At 42.1% G+C, this 24,730-nt stretch overlaps 1 protein-coding gene across 4 annotated transcripts in view; it reads right to left on the bottom strand.

Moving 5' to 3' along the window:
* The window catches only part of Tbc1d4 (TBC1 domain family member 4), a 174,366-nt gene that overhangs the window by 33,437 nt on the left and 116,199 nt on the right, over positions 1 to 24,730 (bottom strand). For 2 of the 4 annotated variants that reach the window (XM_041670444.1, XM_041670452.1), the window contains exons 5-11: positions 21,319 to 21,451; positions 16,125 to 16,216; positions 15,789 to 15,899; positions 13,800 to 13,919; positions 4,532 to 4,606; positions 2,127 to 2,353; positions 221 to 385 (exon numbers count right to left, since the gene is read on the bottom strand). In XM_041670444.1, the coding sequence (XP_041526378.1) occupies positions 221 to 385; positions 2,127 to 2,353; positions 4,532 to 4,606; positions 13,800 to 13,919; positions 15,789 to 15,899; positions 16,125 to 16,216; positions 21,319 to 21,451 (923 nt within the window). The remainder of the gene's footprint in view (positions 1 to 220; positions 386 to 2,126; positions 2,354 to 4,531; positions 4,607 to 13,799; positions 13,920 to 15,788; positions 15,900 to 16,124; positions 16,217 to 21,318; positions 21,452 to 24,730) is intronic. The other 2 variants (XM_041670462.1, XM_041670471.1) reach the window with 1 other exon arrangement.

Below are 24,730 nucleotides of genomic sequence, written 5' to 3' on the forward strand. Positions count from 1 at the left end.
TCACGAGGATACAATCACATTATCTAAAAGCTTTATAGCTGTGAATTCTAATTATTTTTATTAATAAAATTAATGTGAATCAAAGTCAACACATTAGGCGCAGATTAGAGCAAGCACACAGATGCACACATCACCCAAACATTCCCCGGGCACATTTTAGTAACATTCTCAATGTATCACTGGAGAAAATGGCGCTTCGCGAAGAGCACACCCAGCTCACCTGATTTCATTTTCATACTGTGGGGACAGTCTACCTGAATTCTGGTAAAAGCTTTTCAGGAAAGAGGGGGCAGTGAAGGAAGGGGCAGAGAAGGAAGTGTGAAGGCTTGGAAGGCTGGAGGAAGAATTACTCTCCTTGTACATGCGTCGGGCTGACGGGAGAAGGCTGAGTACAGAAAATACAGCAAATTTGTCTTAAAATGTATATGTTAGCAAAGTCTTCTTTTACTAAGAAAAAGCACAGAAATAGGTTTTTGCTATTAAATCACTCTTTGTGTGAATGCTACGAGCTGGAGCTTCCATAGAATCTCAGGATGGGAGCATGCAGTCCTACACTTAGGGCTACGCTAACACTTCTTCCTTTCACAAGATGTATGTCTTAACACTTTAGGAACAAAAAGCATGTTTACATGCAAGAGAGACTTGTGGTCAGGGTAGAAAAACACAAACAGTTACAGGAAAACAAGTTCTAGAGGGTAAACTGGTCACGAAGAGGACAAAGATGAACTCTACTAAAGGTACAAATCCCTTCTAAATGTTTATGAATAAACTGTTTGCCTGATGTCAATCATCATACGTAATATCTCCAGCTTAGCAAACATTAGATTCATGTTCGTTCCTGTGTGGGCCTGAAGCACTGTTCATCCAAAGCCCTGAACCTCTCACATGGCCTTTTTCTTTTCTCATAAATGGAGATTTGAGTGGAGAATGCTTTTACAGAATATAAATGACATCTTTCTATGCTGATGATGGTAAAACTTATCAAAATGTATACCATACAACATATGAGAACCTCAGGGAAGAGCTGAGAGAGACGTCATCTACAGTTTAAAATGACTGGCACCTCTCACTCCTGACCATAGTTCCCTCTTCAGGGGGAAGAGATTTATTGTCTTGAGTAAAAATAAGTGAAGTAATTATTCATAAAATCTTGGTTTTTCTTGTGAACACTTAATCTCCATACACATGAGAACTCAAGAAAAATTAACTGCTTTCATTTGCTTTACTTTTGTAACCTGTGTGCTTTATAATCTACTGGGTTTTTACACTTCAAATCAATCAGAGAACGGCAACGAAAACTGTGGCAAGAGAAAAACATGATAAAAAAGTGAAAGTCAATCTGATAACGCTTCGTATTAAGGCTGGCCCTTTTACAGGATGGTCTACTTTCCGTCCGTTTTATTTATGTCTCTGACAAACACCGATAGGCAACCCTACATGAAACACGCAGGGAGGAAAGAGAAGCAAAATTAGCTGCCAGACACGAATCGGAGCTAAATGTAAGCAGCTCCACATTTTACCTTTACTCCTTCCTACCTGACGAGTAATCTTCTTACATAATTTTTAAATACTATTTAAGGACATTCTAACGGACAACTCCTGCAACTATATAGTCTCTTCCATAGATACAGTTTTAGAGAAAATGTGTGGTAGTTGTCATACTTAGCTTTAATTTGCTATGTAGTAAAATACGGCCAAATGTTGTCTCCTGCATGAAGGGAGCTTCGCTGACTCCTCAACCAGGTATATTATTGCAGGCTGATGAGAGGCTCTGGCTTTGACGATTTATGCTGACGACTTCCTCACAGCCAGCATTTAAAACAGAGTATATAGTGTGTTTCAATGTGCGCCAGTACATTTTCAGGCAAAATGATTGTATGCCATGTTTACTCTATATTTTTCTGGAACCAAAATAATTTAAAATTTTTATTTAAAATGTCTTAGAACTTTATCAGGGTGTATCTTAACCTCACCCATCTTCCCTTAACTCACTGAGAACAAATAATGCATCTCTTACTTTTTTGTTCCTCTGAACCCTAAACATAACCCACATTGACTCCAAAGGGACCCAAACAGAATGACATTAGACTATGCTGTCCCATGGTGAAGGACAGGCCAGGACCTACCTGCATTGCTCGCTGGAACTTTGCCTCAGTAGTGGGGACCTTAGGCCATGAGCCCTCCCATCTTGCAAGTTCAGCTTCCTCCTTGAACTTGAAGGTGGGTGGCTGAACGTGTGAGCCCGTCTTCGAAATTGTGGAGAGTCCGAATCCTCCTCAGGGAAGGTGTGCCAGGCAGAGGACAGCGGGGAGGCTGGTGGTGTCCCGGGAGGCGAGTCCCCTGGTGAGAAGTCCTACAACACAAATCGGGGAGGTGTCTGCCCCTACCAGGCTCAGGACAGGCACACAGCTACCCAGGGCAGAGCAGCAACAAAGGAGCCCTCTTCCTGACTCATGACAAAACTGTTTTGTTTTTCTTTTTACTCAACCCTGGTGCAGACTAATCAGCTTCACCACAACCCCTACTGCTGATAAGCAGGTGTCTGTCACAGAGCATCCGAAAAGGGCAGGAAAGTAAGAGTCTGATAAAAGGTGCTCTTCCCCTGAGGGCTGAGATAAAAAAAAAAAAAAAAAAACCGCTAGGGCTATTGTACTCTTCCCATTGTTGCCAGAGAGATGAAAAGAGGCCGTGACCACGACCAAAAAAAGGGCAGAGCCTCTGCTCAGAGAGCCCCTAACCTCTGTGACCTGCGATTCTGCATGTTTCCAGTAATGTCAAAACAATATCACAATGCCTTCGTGCCTGGGGCTTGGAGCAAAGCTTTTGGAAAAGTAAATTAAAGCCTGTGAATTATCTTCCTCCATTCTGGATGTTTTCTCCCCAGTGGCAAGATCCCTGCTGTAAGTTTCTTTTAAAAGACATGAAAAACAGGAAATGAACAAAGGGAGCCCTCTGGAATGCCTCTCCCACCCGGTGAAGATACAGCATAAATCTTTCAACACAGTCAGGTATGCTACTTAAATGACCATCACGGTAACTAAGCCATCCGGCTTGCTGAGCCAGGCTACGGAAAAGACACATAGCTGGACTAGGACTCTGGGGGCAACAAAAGTTTAATAAAAAAATATTTTAAGGTTTTCCTACTAGGACAGCAAAGGTTGATTGTGCCCCAAGTTGCATATTGCAGAAAACAGGAAACAGGAAACCCTCACTAGGGCTGTCTGTGAGAGAGAGAGGATGGTGTTCTAGCTGAAATGAAGAAAATCAGAAAAAGAGGAAAAGAAGTGACATGGAGAAAGAAAAACAAGTTGTGTGTGGAGGGGGTAATGTCCCTGCCTGTGTGTATGTGTGGTCTGTGTGTGTTGGGTATGGGGAAGGGGGGGTAATGTCCCTGCCTGTGTGTGTGTGTGGTCTGTGTGTGTTGGGTATGGGGAAGGGGGGGGGGTAATGTCCCTGCCTGTGTGTATGTGTGGTCTGTGTGTATTGGGTATGGGGAAGGGGGGGGGGGTAATGTCCCTGCTTGTGTGGGGTGGGATAATGTCCCCACTTGTGTGTGTGTGTATGTTGGGTATGGGGGGGGGTTACATCCCTGTTTGTGCGTGTGTGTATGTGATCTGTGTGTGTTAGGTGTGTGTGTGGGGGGGGTAATAACATTCTTACTTTTGTGTGTGTGTGTTGGGTGTGTGGTCTGTGTATGTTGAGTGTGGGAAGGTAACATCCCTGCTTGAGTGTGTGTGTGTGTGTGTGTGTGTGGTCTGTGTATGTTGAGTGTGGGAAGGTAACATCCCTGCTTGTGTGTGTGTGTGGTCTGTGTGTATTGGGTATGGGGAAGGTGGTCTGTGTGTATTGGGTATGGGGAAGGGGGGGTAATGTCCCTGCTTGTGTGTGGGTGGGATAATGTCCCCACTTGTGTGTGTGTGTGTGTGTGTGTGTTGGGTATGGGGGGGTTACATCCCTGTTTTTGCATGTGTGTATGTGGTCTGTGTGTGTTAGGTGTGTGTGTGGGGGGTAATAACATTCTTACTTTTGTGTGTGTGTGTGTGTGTGTGTGTGTGTGTGTGTGTGTTGGGTGTGTGGTCTGTGTATGTTGAGTGTGGGAAGGTAACATCCCTGCTTGTGTGTGTGTGTGGTCTGTGTGTGTTGAGTGTGGGAAGGTAACATCCCTGCTTGAGTGTGTGTGTGTGTGTGTGTGTGTGTGTGTGTGTGTGTGTGTGTGGTATGGGGAGCTAATTTGGTGATTCAGTTTGTTTAGCATTAGATCCACAGTTGCTACAATAGTATATACTCAGGGCAAAGCATCAGAGCAGAGTTGGTCAATGAAAGATGCAACCTGTCCCCACAGAAGGGAACTTTGCTGGGTGAAAAAGAAATTGGTAACACCCAGAGTCATATTTAAAACAACAGAACATCAAGTATTTATTTCTTAAAGGCCATGAAAAAATCTCACCACAACATAATTAGGCATGCATGTTTTCACGTGGCTTTGGCTAAGCAGCCGTGTTGGGTGAGCTGGGGAGTTATGACTAGGTACCTTCTCTGAAGCCAGACTGCTGGACCGTTCGAAGCCGTCCACGCTGCCAAGCCGGCCTCTCATTCTGTTAGCTCCCTGTATGCAGAGGGCAGGTAGAAAGCATCATTACGACTACAGCTTGAGTTGTACGGGGGAAATGCAGACGGTATTTGAAGTTTTCACTCCACCTGAGCATTAACTTAATGCCCTTGGTTCACACAAACTTGCCAGCTGTATCAATGGCCATAAGAACGTGGTGTGTACCACTCCTCCAGACCCCCAGTGTCTCTAACCCAGCTGCTAGGTGACCACATGGATGGCACACTGAAGTTTCTGAAGTCTTAAAGGTTACTCATCTACAAGATCAGTGAGAGTGCCAGGAACTCAGACCTCATACAATCAAATTCAAAGATGGACAGACACCAAGCAAGATATATATATATATACCTTCCATACAATACATCATAGACATCACAATTCATATAATGGAACGTAACAAATATGTTAAAACAGAATAATGTAATCCCAAGACTTGGGGGCTGAGGCAGGAGGAGTGCAAGTTCCAGGTTTGAGACCAGCATGAGTTTCATAGTGAGTTCAAGGCCAACCTAGGAAAGCCTTGTGTCCAAGTCAGAAATGAGTACCACCTGAGACTGCGCAGAAATCAGAGTTCCCCCTTCACAGTGAAACAAAAAAGCATGAGGGAAAAGGCTCCTAAAATTTATTAATTTTGCTTTATCCATTAATCTATAACACTTGCCAATGCCAACAAGTCACTTAACTTTGTAAGATTAGGTGTCGGTCAATGTCACTGTTGACAACTGGTTCTTGGTAGACATCTCAACACAATGTAAAAGTACATAGTGGTTGGCTACCTATCCTGTCACAATGCAGATGAAGAAACTAATCCAAGCAGAGGAAAGAAACCACAAGAGTGAGTGGGAAGCTCGTCACATTCCATAAAGCAAGTCTTGTAAGGATTTCTACTGATGCTTCCTGCGGCGCACTATGCCCGTCTGCACTCCATGTGCCACCATACAGTTCAGACACAGGTCATCCTCAATGCAGGAATGCCCCAAGAATGCGCCCTTTATTGTGTCCAGGGGCAGTTTATATGGGGATCCTTAACTGACAGCCACGCCCCAGCCAAACGCACCAGAAACCACTCCCCTGCCATCAGGAACACCTGAGGGTCTCGTGCCCAGAGCAGCTGTAGGCACTCAGATCAGGGGAAAACAAGTTGTTTACAAGAAATTCAGGATCTGGGGATTCACAGCTCCCAACAGCTCCCAATATTCCACTCATATTATTATTCCTTAGTCTTTCTGATCATGTCTAATTCAGACCTGATCTGGAAGATGAAACAAGTACTCTTACTTTACCACACACACACACACACACACACACACACACACACATTTATCCCAGTTAAATCGATGCTCTCTGCTTTGATTATCCATCCTGCCTTTGTTAGTACTATCTGCAGCTAAGCTACATAGTTTCTATGGTTACATCTGATTATATTTTGTGTCTTGTCCTTTTTCTTTTTCAAAGGGTCAATGACCTTTTACTCAGTAATCACAAAATTTTCCAACAGATCATGGTATGCTCAAACATCACATGATCCACCAATTACAGTCTTCATCCTTGAACTCAGCATCGAGATGCTTGTCTTCCTGCCCTGACTGGACTCCATCTACAGGTCTTCCTGGTCCCCGCTTTACCAGCAACCTAAAATTTTCCTTTGTCCACCCCCTGGCATTAGAATCACATCTTCCTCTTTTTCGGTTCACTTCCTCATTTTGGTGGCACACATTCATCAGGTACTTTCTGAGAAAGTGGAGATTGGAATGTAATTTACTTTAATTTACATTTCCGCAAATGTCCCTATTCCATGCTTATGTTTCATTGGTAGTTTGGTTGGATGTCTTGAAACATTCCGTCATCTTTCTGCAGCCTCGCTCAGTGTCCTCTGTCCAACAGTCTAAAGGCTTTCAGACTCTAAGGCATTTGCATACATGGTGCTGTTTCCTTTTCAAACAGTATTCAGAAACGTCTTACAATGCCTTGGCATGAAGTTTACTTGGTTGCTCGAACATGTATTTTCTAAGCCCAATAGACCTAGAAAGCCATACTTGTTAGCTCTAACATATTTTCTTTACTTATTTCTTTGAAAACCTATGTTTTCCTTGTGGCAGATCTGTCATTTGGCATTTGAATTTCCAAAGTAATCTCTCAGCTTTTACACTGTTCAGTTTTCCCACTGAGCTGTCTTTTTGTTCAGCTTTCCAGATGTTTTTCTAGCCTTCCATTGACATTTTGCTTTATTGTCTATTACTGAAAGTTTTAAGACCTCTTTCTTACTCTTGGTTGATTGTTTTAGACTTGTAGCCTGTCTTGTTTTACAATGTAAACCATTCTCTTTTTTTTAAGGAAAAAAGATAAACTTTTAATATGCTTTTGAGAAAGACTGTACCTCAGAGTAACCAGAAGCAAAGCTCCCAGTTGATGAGACTTGTCCTAGTCAGCAACATCTTTTTTTCTTGTGTGTGTGTGTGTGTCTGTCTGTCTGTCTGTCTGTCTGTCTCAGAGAGATTTTATTTACTTACTTCTTTTTCTTTATTTTTCCTGAATACCATACATCACCATACATCCTCATTCCAGTTTTCTCCCACTACCCTCCTCCCAACCCCCCACCCTTTCCTCTCCCCAGATCCACTGTTCCTTAAGAAAAGAGCAACCACCCTGAACACACGCAGTCTCGTCTGTAAGTTATTTATATCCATGTTCTGTGTATTGATTATAGTTTTAGATCTCCATAAGCCCCTTATAGACTAACAACTACACCAACAATAAAAGTCACGTCCACGGACTATGAGTCAGATGGCGTAAGCATTTCACAAAGCTTAGTAATTCCGTGAGACAGTGTTGGTCACTGAGCTCACGTACAGAGACTATAATGCTGATAGATTATTGTGGCCAAGTTAACTTCACAGCTCCCAAAGCACAGGCAGTGATGTGAACTTAGGGAGAACAATTAAAAATGAGAGAGAGAGATACACAGGAAGAAGTAGGAAAGGACTCTGTTATCTGTTTTGGTTTGGGATGAATGAAGAGACGTTATCTTGATGGGTCTCCGGCCAAAAAGAAAGGTGAGCTGGTTGCTTCTAGGCCCCTCTGAGCTAACAGGTCACCCCCCCCAAAAAAAAAGTGAGTCCTCTTATACTTTTGGTTGTGAGCCTAGTGTTTAATGACTGAGCCATTTTGCTGGTCCCACCCGTTGCTGAGGCAGTACTAGAGAGTTGACCCTGAGAGCATGGAACGAGGAGAGCAGGTCCCACCCTTTGCCAGCTACCACAGTCAGGAGAGCTAGCCCCACCCCTCACCTGGGCAGAGTGGAAGAGCTGGCCCTGGTGGCACATGAGCTGACCAACTCAGCTACCCCCCAGTCCCAGATCCAGAGCTTTGAGTTGGCCAACTCCAGCATGTACTCTATCCATGAGCTGCTAGAGCATGAAAGAGCCAGTCCTGCAGAACCAAAGCTGCAAGATCTCTGTGACACAGGGCACAACAGGATATCTGAGAGACTCTATCCATGAGCTGCTGGAGCATGAAAGAGCCAGTCCTGCAGAACCAAAGCTGCAAGATCTCTGTGACACAGGGCACAACAGGATATCTGAGAGACATCCCAGTGAGGATCCGGTACTGTTACTGTAGCAGAAGCCAGGAGCCTCAAAACTCATTGACTCATTGAAATGAATATTCACAAGTAAAGCTGTTTGGGCAAAACGGTAGACTGTGTGACCCACCAAGACATACCACGGCTTCCACAGTGAGATTTTTTTTTTCTTTTGGAAGACTGGTTGCAAGGGGAAAGGGCAGATATAGAGGGATGGGTCGATGAGTAGGATTGTGGAGATGATATGAAATTCACAAAGAGCCAGTATTATTAAAAATAAGAAAAAATAATGGTATTATTTCAAGGGAAAAAAGTGAGTCTCCAAGTCCCTTCTCAGAGCTGCCCTCCTGTGGTCAGGCTTTACGGAATTACAACTAAAACACATTTTCCAAAATGTTTAGCACCTTACTGGGGTTCCTTAAGGCCTTCAGTTCTGCATTACAGCTAGCAAACCTCTCGTAATGAAACATATTTACAACTAATAAATTGTTGCGTCAGTGTGCAGCTGAGAGACAATCAGAAAAGCTGACTGACACCTGCTACGTTTAACTGCAGCTCCTATGCCAACCTGCCCAGTGTCTCAACAGTTGACCGTCACACTAGAGAAAGCAGTCACACAGCACTAAAACATTTTCAGGAGCAAAACAATTTAAGTCATGTATTGTATTTTGCTCATTGTGGTGTTTTATCTATGACTGTGTGCTTGTTTTCGTGTAAAATAAAGGAAACTTACTTTAGAACTAAACTCTACCACAGGCGTTAATTCTCCCACTTCCTCAGGGGCACAATGGGCATTACTCTAAGGAGAGGAAGAGAAGGACTGTATTCAGAATAAACCACGCTCTACACTAATGAGGATACTGGAAACTCAGGAAGCAGCAATAAACAAGACACAAGGTTTGTCTTTAATGCACAGCTTTCTAGGTTTTACTGAATGTCGTTTGGTAACTCATATGCCAGTCATTTTCCTTAGGCCTACCTTTTAGTGTCAACGAGCTGAGCTTCTAAGTAATTTCAACATGGATCTCATCTCATAAACAATTGCATCTCACTCCGGAAAGCAATTATTCCCTAAACGCAGGCTGGAGAGAACTTCCTACTATACAACCCAAAGGAGGAAGACAGTAAGTAGTGGAGCACAAACTCCTCTAGATCTGTCTCGCTTGCACCAGACAGATGGGGTCGCCAGCCTTCTGTCACAGTCGAAGCACCCAAGACCTAGTTAGGCCACAACGTTTATAGCATTTGGCATCTCTCCAGGACACAAAAGCTACCATATTCCCTGAGACCCAAAATAGATGGGCTGTGTCCTTGCTTAGGGCCATCGCAACAATTCAAGGCATGCAGAAGAGACACTGAAAAGTCAGCCTGCCAGGACCTGTTCAGAGCACCAAGGTCTAAATGGAGAGATAGGCCAGCCCTTTAGCTTTTGTTGTAAACAACAGGTTCCAGCCTACACTGAATACCCACCCACCTCAGATCTACAGGGTGGCACTTTCACAACGCTAACTTACAATGTAACTCAGTACTGCAACGCACATTTGGTAAGTGGAGAACCTACACTTTATTGAATTGGAAATAAAGCTGCCACGTTCATAGCTGCCTGGCAATAGAATTAGCCAGGGCCAGGTCTTCCTTTCGGGTCCTTTAACAACCTCTTGGTTCATGCTAATGAAATTATTGCTAAATACACCGTTCTGCTGCTTGGCAGCTAACATCGGCAGAGAGCAGTCCCCTACAGACCTGGCATGTTAGAGTTTCAAGCATCGTGCTTGTCTGGAACAGTAGCTCTCAAACTTGAGGTTGTGTCAGTTTGGCTTGGGGGCGGAGGGCTCTTAAAGTCCACGCTAGTGACCCGACTCCAGAACTTCTGATGAAGCAATTCTGAGATCAGACCAGGCTTCTGCATGACTGACAATGTCTTAGATCAGTGGCTCATGGTTCCCAACCTGTAGGTCGTGACCCCCTTGGGGTCATATATCAGATATTTACATTATAATTCATGACAGTAACAATATAATTTAATGGTTGGGGTCATAAACATGAGGAACTGTATTAATGAGTCACAGCATTAGGAAGGTTGAGTACCACTGGCCTAGACGATAATAAAGTTGCTCATGTGTCCACACTTTAAGCATCAATGGCCATCCCAGAGCATGAAAGATTGCAATGGTGAGTTAAGTAGCAAAATTCATACCATACATCAGAATAACCTGTGGTGCCTCGTTACCAGAGAGGCCTCGGCTCACTACCAATATATTGTGATATGATGAGCTCAGGATACTGCTTCTGAAAAATTGCTAGCTTATAATCATGACCAAGGAGGCTGGCAGAGATGTTCAGTCCACTTCACTACTTATTCTGAAGGTTCTTAGTGAAAGTAAAGGATTGCTCATATTCCAGCGGGTGGGATATATATATATATATATATATATATATATATATATATATATATATCCACAGTAATAGAAAAAGAGATCATTGATAAGCAAATCAACTGTGAGTTTATAATGGGCCGTTTTGGTTCTTCTCAGCTATCAGGCATGTTCATTCTGGAGAACTCTGCTCAGTGTCTTTCTACCATGCACTCACTCCATTACAGGGCAAGAGCACCAAGGTTTATGCTGTTTAAGTCATGCTTCCACAGTGGTACATGACCTCATTAAGATTCCCCTCCTATTCTCTCCTAAGAGAGGTTACATTCCACCGTGAGTAAAATAAACCATAGCCCCCTCATAGTAACAGGTAGTCTAGGTTCTGATCAGTGTGAGCTAAGTAATAGGCTGGAGTCCTGGTCATCTTCCATGATGAACATAGCGCCACTTCTGGGATGCGACAGCCACAGAGGCCATGCCTGAGTCCAATGAGGGAATGTGTCAGCAAACACAAGCTGAGGGAAAGCATGCAAAACAGCAAGCCATCTAAATTCAGGAGTGTCAAGATCCAGAAAATGAGGGAGGTCTGATGTGGGATTCCCCTCTGTATGTTGTTATTACCATTGATTAATAAAGAAACTTATTTGGGCCTTTAGCCAGGCAGAACAGAGATAGGTGAGGAAAACTAAACTGAATGCTGGGAGAAAAAAAAAGATGGGAGTCAGGAAATGCCATGTAACCGCCAGAGGAAAAAGATGCAAGCTGCCAGCTGAGACCTTGTCAGCAGGCCCTGAGCCTAGTGGTAAAATATAAAATAATGGAAATGGGTTAATACTAGTTGTAAGTACTAGCTAACAATACGCTTAAATGATTGGCCAAGCAGTGATTTAAATAACATAGTTTCTGAGTGATTATTTAGGGTCTGGGCAGCTGGGAAATGAACAAGCAGCCTCCCACAACAGAAGTCTAAGAAGTTTCTTTTTTTTTTTTTTTTTTTTTTTTGGTTTTTCGAGACAGGGTTTCTCTGTGGTTTTGGAGTCTGTCCTGGAACTAGCTCTTGTAGACCAGGCTGGTCTCGAACTCACAGAGATCCGCCTGCCTCTGCCTCCCAAGTGCTGGGATTAAAGGCGTGCGCCACCACCACCCGGCGAGAAGTTTCTTGAATAGCAGTTATGTCCAACTTGTAGGTTATAGACAACATGAAACCCATGATAGCCATGTATATGGTCCAACACTGTTTGCCATGTATAAACCCAACTCTAGAAACTAAATGTCACTCTCCCAGGCTTGTTGTCAAGTGTGGACCCCAGGTTCTATTGATGAACAAAGCCAGGGGCTATATATAACATGTATATTCATTTGCACACACACACACACACACAGAGACAATTTCATGTTGATAAGTCTACATTAAATCCAACAAAATACAGTTCCTTCTGGATTCCTCCATTTTCCTCTTTGCAATTCCCTTCTTTCCTGGCTGTCATGAACATTAGTATATTTATAGATGTGATCATCCCCTGACTGGGTCCATTCCCCTGAATGTGGTCTAACACACTCTTCACCCCACTGAGGCTACTACAGTCCCACTGGAATCAGCACCCTACTCAGACTCTACCTCCCACAAAAGGCACCTCTCTCTGTAAATGCTTGCTCCTCCCCTCTGCCTCACACACCTGATGTGGGATTCCCCTTTGTATGGCATGAATATGATTTATTACCATTGGTTAATAAAGAAGTTGTTTCAGTCAATGGCAGCAATAAGTCTCTGCCAATTCTAAAGTTTTGGAGGTTGCTCACAATGCACTTCCTGTTTACTTAGGTAATATTATATCCTTCTGGGGTCTTTGAAGAATAAAGAGTTACAATTATAGTTTGCCCTAGTTATAATGAAGGATAAATTAGATATAAAACTTTAGACTATCAAAGATAGAACAGATGATAGAGTATTTTCCTTAATTTGCCAAATGTAAATAAGCTATATATTATAATTCCTGCTGTTTTGTATATGTAATTTTATTACATTAAAGTTAAAACCTTCCTTTTTATTTAGACAGAAAAAATGAAATGCTGTGGGATCCCTTCTGTATTCTGTGAATATGTTTTATTACCTTTGGTTAATAAAGAAGCTGTTTCATTCAGTAGCTTAGCAGAACAAAGCCAGGTGGGAAATCCAAACAGAGATATACAGAGAGACTAGATGGAGTCAAGGAGATACCATGTAGCTGCCGAAGGAGACAGTTGCTCTGGAAACTTAGCAGTAAGCCACAGCCTCGTGGCGATACATAGATTAAAATAAATGGGTTAATTTAAGATGTAAGAGTTAGTTAATTAGAAGCCTGAGCTAATAGGCCAAACAGTGTTGTAATTAGTATAGTTCTTGTGTGATTATTTGGTCCTGAGTAGTTGAGAAATGAACATACAATATCCATTTACACATACACAATCAGACTTCTTTTTGCAGGCTATACCCTCCTTCAATACTCAGGCTCCCCAGACCAGACAGGTACCCTCCTCTCCTGACAGCTGCCTCCAATAGGCTGTTGCACCATGCAGGTAACACTCATATCCTGAACATGACACCCAGCCCTAAGACCTTATGATTCAGAAAGAAGAAACCAAAGTGCAAGGGGAAACATTTTGCTAATTTAAATGAAATACAAAAATTTACTAAATAAGATAAAAATTATTTCTATTACTTTATACTGTCTTAACATTTTATATCAGCCTCTCTTAGTGGATAAAGGAAAGGCAAGCATTTTAAAAAACATTATGAGATAGAGAAATGTTGAAAGTTCTTATAGAACTGCTCATCAGGATTGGACCTCCCCCCATTCTAAACATACGTGCCTCTTAGATTCTAAACAGACATGCCTCTACTTAGATTCTACACAGACGTACCTCTACTTAGATTCTATATAGACGTGCCTCTACTTGGAATCTCTGTGGTTTCATTTCAGATATCAGAGGCCAGAGAACAAACCTAGACCTTTAGAAGGAAATTTATTTATGATATTTTTTAAAAAGATAGTATAGCTATATAGCCCAGGCTGGTCATCAACTCCAATCTTGCCTCTGCCTCTCAAGTGCAGGGATGACAAGATTATCTTACTGCAGAATTAATGAAATTAAAGTTATATTGCCCACCACCACCACTGGGAAACCTTCAGTGAGACAATCATGAATGAAGCAAGAAACAGACATGTTTACCTAAGATAGCCCAGCCCAATCTTACCCTAGAGAAGATATTTTCCAAAGAAGAAGTTAAGGATCTCTTTGCTTTGTTTTTCAGAATGTCAAGCTTGAACCTCCCGCCACCTGTTGAATTTTCTGGGATGGTATTATTTGGAACAACCTAGAAAAAATAATGAACAGCAAAGTTATAGTGCAGACACACTCGGGGTTCAATGAGGCTTTAAATGAAGGCTTAGGAGTAAGTTGTTAAAAAACACAAGCAACCTTCAGTAGCTCAATTAAGAAGTAATAATTTACACTCCACACTGTGACTTGCAAAGATTATAAGGAAAGGAATTTACTATTGTAAGTAATAAAAAAGACAGAAACAAAACCTTTTCTCCATGCCTTTCCATTTCACTCACATATTTCCACTTCATTTACCAAAAATTAATCTCAGGATGTCGATTTTTATGCTGCTTTTCAGCTGGCTACAACCATTCCTTTCTAAGGTGTCTGGTTTGAGTACCAATTACAGGGGACAATTAAGTTTTCAAAGAGCAGAGCTCTCTGTATGTCAAGCGCAGTTCAACAATGCTTCTGCTAAGGTCCAGTTTCCAAAGCTGGAGAGTGGCTCCGTCATTAAGGGAACTGGCTGCTTTAGCAGAGGACCCAGCTTCAGTTTCCAGCACCCACAATCTTCTATAACTCCAGTTCTAGCGGATCCAGGGCCCTTTCTGGCCTCCATGCACACACATGGACAGACAGAAATACATGCAGGCAAAATAACCACACACAAAATAAATAAATCTTTTTTTTAAAGCCTCAATTTTCATTTGTATGCTGTCCTGTACTTTTCAGATTAGAAAAGCTTCACCAGAAACATGAATCAATGAGGTGTCCACTGTTAGGTCCTTTGTGTATTTAATCCAATTCCAGTTCTCTGGTGATATGAGCAAGTGAAGCTAGGGGAAACCCTGAATGGGCCCTCAGGCACTAGGCAAATGTGGAAAATGTTGGTGTAAATGCTAAGAAGAGACATCTGTGAAAATCTGGTGTCTTAGGGGAATCTATCTCCCAGGTATGTTAAAAAACAGGCAAGGGTCAGGGAAATCAGAGACTGGAACAGTCATCTCTAAAGGCTGCCGGCTTCAGGACCATACAAGAGGCCCTGAAGGACCACGGCTAATCATCCCGAGCAGCTTTGGAGGGGAGGATGAGCTGGCTCAGCTGCATGCCTGACCACCTGAGTTAGATTCCCCGAGGTTTGTAGGGAAAGAACTGCTGCAAGCCCTCCTCTGACCTACCCACCGCTGCGCGCTCAAAGTGAAGAAAATGTATTAGAGACGGAAGCAGTGGATTCGGCTGCAAAGCAAGGCGTGGTGATACAATTCTGCCCCTGGAGGGACTGAAGCAGGGGGATGCAGTGTTTCGGGGCAGCCTCAGCTACATGTCAAGTGTCATACAAAATAATGTATGATTGCAAAGAGTACTGTGAAATACAAAACCAGGATCTATGAGCATCCTCATGAGCTGTGCATGTAAGAAACCTCTTTGATGCTCTTGTAGAGGTATATTTTTGTTTGTTTTGAATCATTGTGTAGCTGAGAGTAAGTTCAAAGCTATAGGTACGGACATGCCGTTCCTCAGTTCACAGGGAAACAGGTGTGCATATAAAAAACTATTGTCCTTATCACCATTCAGATAAAAGAGGCATAGAAATATGTAAAATAAAATAGATTAATGTAATTTTTAAAGTAGGTACATTGTATGCACATCATGAACATACATCATGAATTTTAGGGGTTAGGGTTATTCCTACCCAAAATATTAAATTATTTTATATTTTGAAAAATTATTTTTATCTCAATGTGCCAATGTCTGCTAAAATTTCCCATAAACTCAATAAACGCTAAAATTTTGGAAGTGTGATAGACTTTCACCCTACAAGAGAGGAGAGCACAGAGGAAAGGAATTTCTTCCATGTCTTGGTGATGTTTGAGCTACATGAAAACAGAGACAGACATAAGGCAGAGCAAGCGGATCTCACCGCTGGCCCTTCCCCGATGTGCACGTGGGTCTTCTGCTTGGCTTCACAGAGCTGGCGTAGGTGCAGGATCACAAGTTCATTCTCTTCCTGGTCACTGATGGGCTTCATTTTCTGTTGAGCAAAGGAAGCAAGAGCATATTAGGGCAGAACAACCTTGCTCTCTTGTCATAGCCTCAGATAGATTTATACGTCCAGAGGATAAATGTAAATCTATCTTTCCCATTCTGCTAACTCTGGGCATGGGCATCTTAGAGGCAATGGAATGGAAATGAAAATTCAGTGATAGGACCAATATTGTTCCTTATGTTTCTATACAGGAACTGTGAAGAGCATTACCTGAACACGTTCAAAGATGTCGGCTTGCTCGTTATCGGTCAGTGAAGAGAGATGCCTCTGGATGACCAGCTTGGCTCGCGGTGGGTAGAGACCTAAAAGGAAAGGCGAGGGAAGTGTGAGGTGGAGGCTGGCTGCAGAGACCCAAGTGTCCATCGGCCATTGCACTTAACCCTCCACCAGCTTGCTCCTAACTTCAGTCTTTCCAAGAAGAGGCCCCTGGAACTTTGAACCTGATGTCAAACCACTTCACCTAAACCATCAGATCCCACAGCAGACCTGGACAGAGAACATCTACGAAGATGCTAACACTACTAAGCACAGACAATTTCCATTCGCTAAACTCATGAACTGACCAGTATGAGAACTCGCAAGGGAACGAACACACCAGCCCAGAGCCTGTGCTAAGAAAGTTAAAAGAAAGTCAAAGGCTAGACTTTACTAAACTGCTAAGCTTCTAACTTCAGATCATAAATATAAGCCAGCAATAATAACACTGAAATACAGAACGACTAAAACAGGGGTAATCCCCTCTCGGGGACTCACATTCTGAAAGAATAAAGCTTCATTTGGGGCAATTATTTTTTGGTTGTTGTTGTTGCTGCTGCTGCTGCTGTTGCTGCTGTTGTTGTCAAGAAGGCTAATTTTGTAGCCTAACATAGCCTCAAGATCTCCTCACCCCAGTACCCTCATTCCTGTGTGGCACATCTTTCCAGATGTGCAGTGCTGTGTGGCACATCTTTCCATATGTGCAATGCCATGTGATGCACCTTTCCAGATGTTCGGTGCTTGCAGTTCACCTTTCCAGATGTTCGGTTCTATGCAGTGTACCTTTCCAGGTGTGCTAAGCCATCAATTCCAGATAATATTCTACATTTTAAAACATAATTTATATTAAGTCTTTAGAGAAATTTCCCTAAGGATGCTTCCACTTTTAAGGTTTTTAAAGAAAAGTTTAATTCACAGTGACAATGATCAAGTGACCATCCATTCTGAAAAAGGAGGTTCCCACTGTGTGGATAGCTGCCGTGTTACGTACTGTCACTATATGTGGATTACAAAAAAGATATTTAGCTACATATAATATATAAAAAACTTTTTAACAATTTTTAAAAATAATTTGATATTGAGCAAGATGAATCAGAGGGTAGAGGTGCTTGCTGTCAGAAAGTGAGAAGCCACTCCTCCAAGTTGTCATCTGACCTTCACGTATGTGCTATGGCACCGGTGGGCCCACACATAACAAATACATGGATAAATATAATTTAAAAACTAAAAATAGTATTATTATTCTCAGACTGTAGTAAATACATTCTATAACATTAAACTGTAATCTTGATTTTCCATGCATCCATGATTGTTACTTACGGTGAACAAGCAAAGCAGTTGACTAAAAGTCCTTTCTTATGACTTAATTTGGTATAACAGAGTTTGGATACAAACACTATCATCAAACAAAGCATACTGTCAAGCTTTCTAACTGGATTTCTAAGAAAAGTGCAAAATGAAAGCTCACTGAAACATAGATTTGATCACGTTTTAGCCACGTGTATGTCTTGCGGGCAAGGGTTGTTTACCTGTGCATGTGCTGGGGAAGCCAGAGGTTGTTCTTAGACACATTTTCTCTCTTCCTTCCACCTTATTTTGAAATGCCATTTCAGCTTCAGCTCGACTGTGTTGCCATCTGACCCCCAAGGCACAACCGTCTCTGCCCCCTTCCATAGCAATGGGCTTGCAGGCTCATGCCACCATGTCTACACCTTAGAAGGGTGCTGGGGATGCAAACCTATGTCCCCATGCTTGCACAGAAAGCACTTTAACCACTTAGCCACCTTCCCAGTCTCTACATTTTATTTACTTTTTGAAAACTACCTGGATCTCTGCAGACAGCTTGGTAAAGAAGCCCTTCAAAATCATTTCCAAAAAAAAGTAGAATTTGGTTCACAACTACCAGGATTAGTGCACAGCTGGCTTGCATAGGCCTGGTTCCAACTGCACCTGTTGTGATTCACTCCATGAACACGGACACGGACAGTAACTTTCAGCCCCACCTTTCTCGCTGAAGCATACAAGAGTCTGTGGAGAGTCACATAGGGCACACTGAAACCTATTTCAGTGGTAGGAAGCACTCACAACCGTGGCTTCTGGTGTGCTAGCAAGGGCTCCTTAAGAGTCTCTTTGATTTAGAGCAAGAGAGGCTCTCAGATGATGTGTTATGTTATTGATCCACATCCCTGGGTGATTAAAGGAGAAACCCATGAAAGGCTACATGCAGGCTGTGCCAAAGCAGAACATCAACTTTATATACTATATACTGTGGGACCAGAATTGGACCCTAGATTTAAAAAAAGAAAAACAAAACAAAACAAAGATTGGTGAAGATCAATGAATGTTTCATTTGGATACTAGTTAATATTGATGGGTGAGAACTTCCCGTTCTGATCATTGAGCTCTGCTACAGAGGACATAAAGGATGGACATGAAGATTCAGAAAACTCTATAGCCATTGTGCAAAACCAAAAGATCAAAGATTCTTCAACTTGTCCTTTAACAGATATGCTGTCTCTGCTGGTCAATAAATTAGTTTTTCATTCATCTTAGGATGTAGTTGGGCATGGTGGTGCATGCTATTAGTCTCAAAACTCAGGACACAGAGGCAGGACGATCTCTGTGAGTTAGAGGCCATTCTGGTTCACATGATAAGTGCCAGGACAGCCAGGAATACATGGGGAGCCTGTCCAAAAAAAAGCCACTCCAGGACCACCATCTTTCTCTCTCTGCCTGTGAGTCAGGATGGAGCTCTCAGCCACTCCTTCAGCACCTGCCTGCATGCCACTGTGCTCCATGCTATGATGAAAATGGACTAAATATATGAAACTGTAAGCAAGCCCCCAATTAAGTGTTCTTTTAAATAAGGTTTGCATTGATTATGGTGTCTCTTCAGGGCCACAGAACACTGCTAAGACAGCAAGGTTTCCAGTCCCAGCCATAACCTCCTTCTTGTTGAGAGGGTCCTACGTGTAATTCGAGAGCTGTTGGTTACCATCAAGATAAATGAGTCACATGAGCAGTGTTTTGAGAATGGGTTCCAAAATTTCCTCAATAGTTTTATCTTCTTCTTATTGGTGGAGTTTTGGCAAGTTTGGGTAGCAATTTATGTACAATTATTTCTTCCAAGTAAGCAGTTACCTGGAATGAGCAGGTCCAAGTTGTTAGCAATTGCTTTTAATGCTTTTGCTTTGGTTTGGATTTGTTTTTATTTTTTACATTTTTTTTATCTGAATAGAGTTTTCCCTTCTTTCAGGAATAAAAATGCTTTTCTCTTTTAATGTTTTTATTATTTGGTTTGTTTACACCGAGGACTTTCTTTGATTCAGCTGGAATATCCTGTGAATAGATAAACAGACTCTTTCTTCCTCTGTACTGCTAGCTAATCCAATGCCATTAGCTCCCACATAGATTTACACAAACTACACACACACACAGGCACATACACATGAATACACAAACTACAAACACACACACACATACTGGCACACATAGGCATACACAAACTACTCACACACTCACAGGCATACACAAACTACACACACACTCACAGGCATGCACAAACTACACACACACTCACAGGCATACACAAACTACACACACACTCACAGGCATGCACAAACTACACACACACTCACAGGCATACACAAACTACACACACACTCACAGGCATACACAAACTACACACAGGCACACACATAGGAATACACAAATGTAGAAGGGAGCTGCGGGCTGCGTTTCTGCCACCCAGCCGTCTGGCTAGCTTATGCCCTGAAATAATTACACGGAAACTGTATTCTTTTAAAAACTGCCTGGACCATTAGTTCTAGCCTCTTATTGGCTAATTCTCACATCTTGATTAACCCATTTCTAATAATCTGTGTAGCATCACGAGGTGGTGGCTTATCAGGAAGGATCTTAACCTGAGTCCATCTTGGAGAGGAAAGCTATAGCGCCTGCCTGAGGCGTCTGCCTCATTGCCTTCTTCCCAGCATTCTGTTCTGTCTACTCCACCCATCTAAATTCTGCCCTATCAGGCCAAGCAGTTTTCTTTATTAATTAAGCAATGAAAGCAACAGATAGATAGAAGACACTCCCACATCACACAAACTACCCTTCCAACACAAACTGGCACACACAAACTATACACATAGATACATATACACATACACACACACAGGCACACATAGGCATACACAAACTACACACACACACAGGCACATACAAACTACATACATAGATACATACACACACACACGTTCCATTTCGTAAATGTTCCATACATTTTAAAATAACAACTATTCCATAAAAATCACCCATAAAAACTTTAAAACTTGAGTATTATCTTAAAAATAGCTTTAGATAATTGTAGTTATGTGGATATTCATAAAATCTACAGTTTGGCACATGCTTATTTGGAGCCTATGGGATAGAAATTACGACTAGGATCTACACCTCGGCCTTACTGTGGAGTTTGCCCTGTTTCTGTCCGTTACAGCACCTATCATCCCGAGCTGCATTTCTCTGCTTATGCTCCTGTCTCCTCCTCCAGAGGGAAAAGTCTCTGGAGGCACCGTATGTGGCAAGCATTTCTGTTTCCCCAGCACATGCTGCCTGGTCCACAGCAGACACTCACTTGACAAGTGTTATGACATTGCATCTCAGCACAGATTAAAAAGAAGAAGAAGAAGAAAACTTGCTTCATGATACCACCTCCATTATCTCAGCTTTTCCAAGAACCCTGAAAAACCAAGCAGGTTTCACTACAGTGCTCAACTTTCAGAATACATTCCCAAGTGAGAGAGGAAAGAAAAGGAAGAATTGAACAGTCCGAGGTGTGTTTGCCTCTCTCATCATTCAGCAAATGTTTGCTCATTCCCACTGTGCACATACATAACTGGTCTTAAGAGCTGTGGGAAATGCAAGCCCTTCGCGTGAATTTGCCTTCAGAAGAAAAGGGAGTGAGACAGAGAGAAAGTCAAGCATGCAGAAGCGGCTGATAGCTCAGTTGGGTTTGACCGGGCCAGAGAAATGCCTTTGCGGTTCTTGCTCACAGGGAAACAAAGAACCATTCAATGACGGTGGGGACTTCAACATGTCAACATGCCAAAGCAAACTCTCCTCACGCCAAGGCCACACTCCATGGTACCTTCAATCCTCTCACAGAGCTTATGCAAAGAGTGCATGGGGCAGGCCTCGCACAGCTTGATCTGGGTCTTGGCACTCTGCAGTGCAGCGGCCGTGCTGAAAGCTTGCTTGAGAGTTAGCATGACCTCATCCACCTACAAGAAGAAACAAAACTCGGGTCTATAAAAGTTGGCTTTCATGGAGACATTAAAAAAAATATCAGCAATGTGAGCCTTTTATCGATGGCTGACTAAATAATAAATAATAGAATTCTGATGACTAGCAGAGTTGGCAGAAAGCAAACAGCCGTCTTGAAGTCAGATCTTTCAGCCATATAATTAAAAGCTGGATGCAAAGATGATTGCAGTCTGTGGCGTATAATACGGATCTGTTACTCGGATGCTATTTTCAAGTCCCACGGGCAGCTACGCTATCACAGACAGTTTAATTAGTAAATCAAATCTTTGCTTAATTGAATGAGTTATCAGATAAGCATGTCTCTGGAAGTTTCCTTGGATACATATCGGGAGCAGCAAACTCAAGGCAGCGTTCGGTTGTCTTAATAGGGATCCTTTTCTTCCAGGCAGCTGTTAGTGTAAAAGCAAACAACGTTGTGTCTGGGTCAGTTCTGAAGGGAAGTGATCTCAAGTAAAATACCAGTGGGGAAATCTATGCATACTGTTAGCCGTGTTTCTACACTGTATGACTTATTGCCATTCTACTTATGATTTGTGATTCTAAGTTGTGGCGTCTAAATGCTCAAGAGCTGGCTGTCACCCTGGGGCCAGCAGCCCAGGATATCCAGCCTGCTCTCTGGCTTGCTCTTGCTTTGGCCTAGCATTGTATCAACTATTTAGAATCCCCGAGGTTCCTCTGAAACCATCTTCCTCAGGCCACAGAGCCTTTTCTGAGACAAAGCTGCTCGTGGAAAGGGAGATGTTCCCACACTCTGTAGGACTCTGGCAATAATCGAAAACCCTCATGGCAGAGATATTGGATCCTAACAGCCGCGCCTCAGCCAGGTCTGGTGAGCAGAGTCACCTGTGATGCTTAGAGCAGCCTGCTTCCACTTCTCGGTCCCTCTTCTCCTCCAGCCTGGCTTAAAAAGAAGTTGTATTGAAAGAATATTGATCCACTTCTGCATTTGAAGCCTCATGAAACTGAAAGAAGACCTCAAAACCCTAAACAAGCAGCTGACATTGCTACATTACGTTGTATGACCAGCCTTAGAAAAGTACAGAAATAATTTCACAGCACTCCACAAATCAAAATCAATTTTTCATAAAATGCTACTTTATACTACCATAAAAAGAAAGAGTTTTCATTTTTAAAACTAGAAGTATTTAATATCTTTACATTTTACTTACTTAGTTTAGCATGCAAAGAAAATGTAAGTATTTATGTATAATACTCCTTTATTCTATTTCTTATTTCTCATTTATGTCAGACATTGATGGGGATAACAATAAATTTGGTAGTATAATATGTAGTATGTATGTTTGTGTATATGTGAATATATATACATATATATAATTTGTACATTAAATATATAGCTTATATAAATACCTTACATAGTATGCATATGTATGCTTTTTGCCTTTGGAAATTAATAAAAATTAGCCCTTTGGAAATATTGGATGCTTGTGTTTTCAGTTGTGTGTTCAGATGTTTGTAGTTGACAGTTGCAAGGCGGGGGCAGACTGAGGGGACATTGGCAGTGGCACCGGTATTTATCCCTACTGCATGTACTGGCTTTTTGGATGTATACCTTGCTCAGCCTATATGTAGTAGGGAGGGCCTTGGACCTTCCACAAAGGAAAGTGCCTAACCCTCTCTGAGGATTAGAGGGGGTGAGGTGGGAGGGTGTGTGGAGGCAATGGGAGGAGGGAAGGGAGTGGGAATGTGGATTGGGATTTTTTTTTAAAAAAATCTAACAAATTTTTAAAAAGGAAATTAATAAAAATTAGCCCTTTGTAAATATTAGATGCTTGTGTTTTCTGCTCTTTTTCTAGATGAAACAAGGGGCCATTGCAAGGGTGTCTGAAATGTGGCCTTTCCTTACCAAAAATACTATGAAAATTCCATCCGTCCTACAAAAAATTGTATTTTTTCTAAAACCCACCACTTTTTCAGATGACGTAAATTCTGCCACAAGGTTAGTGTACTTTAAAAGTTCAAATTGGAGCATGATGAATACAAGAAAAAGCATCACAGGTCATGTCAAAAGGGCAAAAGCAGAGGAACAGAAAGAAGTGTCAGGCACACAAATGAAACGCAAGTATTCTTGGCTGTCACCCCAACACAGTTCCTGTCTCATAAAACAGCATGAGATCAGACAAAGAAAGTTGATTCACATTAATAGGACAAGAGATATGAATATAGATATCATATATCAAGCCTAAGGATTATATTTACTTTTAGATTAAAAAATTACTGAAGACCATCTACTCTTTCTTTGTTAGAAAACACCTTCAGTTTTTCAAGGTATCCAGTGAACACTGGCATCTTAACAACTGCTGATAAAAGGCAATGCTCAGCGTAAGAGCCTGACCAGCCCCATAGTGGAGAGCCCTAAATGAGTTAGGTGGAAGCCTATGAATCATGCTCACACCACTGTTTATACGCCCAGTCCTATCCCATCCCTCCTGAGACCAAATGATAGCAACACTTGTATTTTCTTCAAATGAAAAACTTTTATAAATTAGTTCCATTTATTGAAAATACGTCTCCCTTCCTTACCATTTGCAGTGCAGCCCTCAGACTGGAACCTGTCCCTTTGCCCATTCTCCACACACTGCTTGTTTCTTACATATCAAGAATCTATTTTCACAAGTACTGTTCACATCAGATACGAGAGAAAGATAACCTCTAGAATATGAACCTTATTCTTCTGTCAGTATGCCAATATTTCATTAACAATATTACTCTTATTATCTCACTAACTCTTAAGTTCATATAAACTCTAGATCAGGAACAGCATAGTTGTTTTTTTTTTTTTACTTTTAATTATATTGTCATAGACTACTTTCTATGTGTGTGTGGAGTTTAGAATAGTTGCTTAGACACTTTTTTTTTTAAATTCTGGAAATCAATTGGCAAGCATTTGTGAAACAGTATTAGCTGCTTCTCTAGGGACAAAGAAGGGAGAATGTGGAGGGCAGTAGGTAAATGTGTGTGTAGCCCAGAAGGAAGAACACATCTTAGAACTGCACAGTTTGCCACTTCATTACAGTTGGTACAAAGAAGCAGAAGAACGTGGAAACTGTGTAGCCGGTGCTCAGAGGAGGCAAGTCAGCAAGTGTGGTCTTGGAACATTCTGTCTTCTACAGCTGCCAAGCCACAGCCCTCGTCAAGCTGCCAGGACAGGTATTACTGACTCGCCTACTTCCTTCTCTTCTGTTTGTCAGGGCTTGAGCTGAGCTACCCTCTATGAC

The sequence above is a fragment of the Microtus oregoni genome, unplaced genomic scaffold, assembly GCF_018167655.1.
Source record: "Microtus oregoni isolate MIOR12 unplaced genomic scaffold, Mior012 000001F_ref0000356, whole genome shotgun sequence".
Lineage (NCBI taxonomy): Eukaryota > Metazoa > Chordata > Mammalia > Rodentia > Cricetidae > Microtus > Microtus oregoni.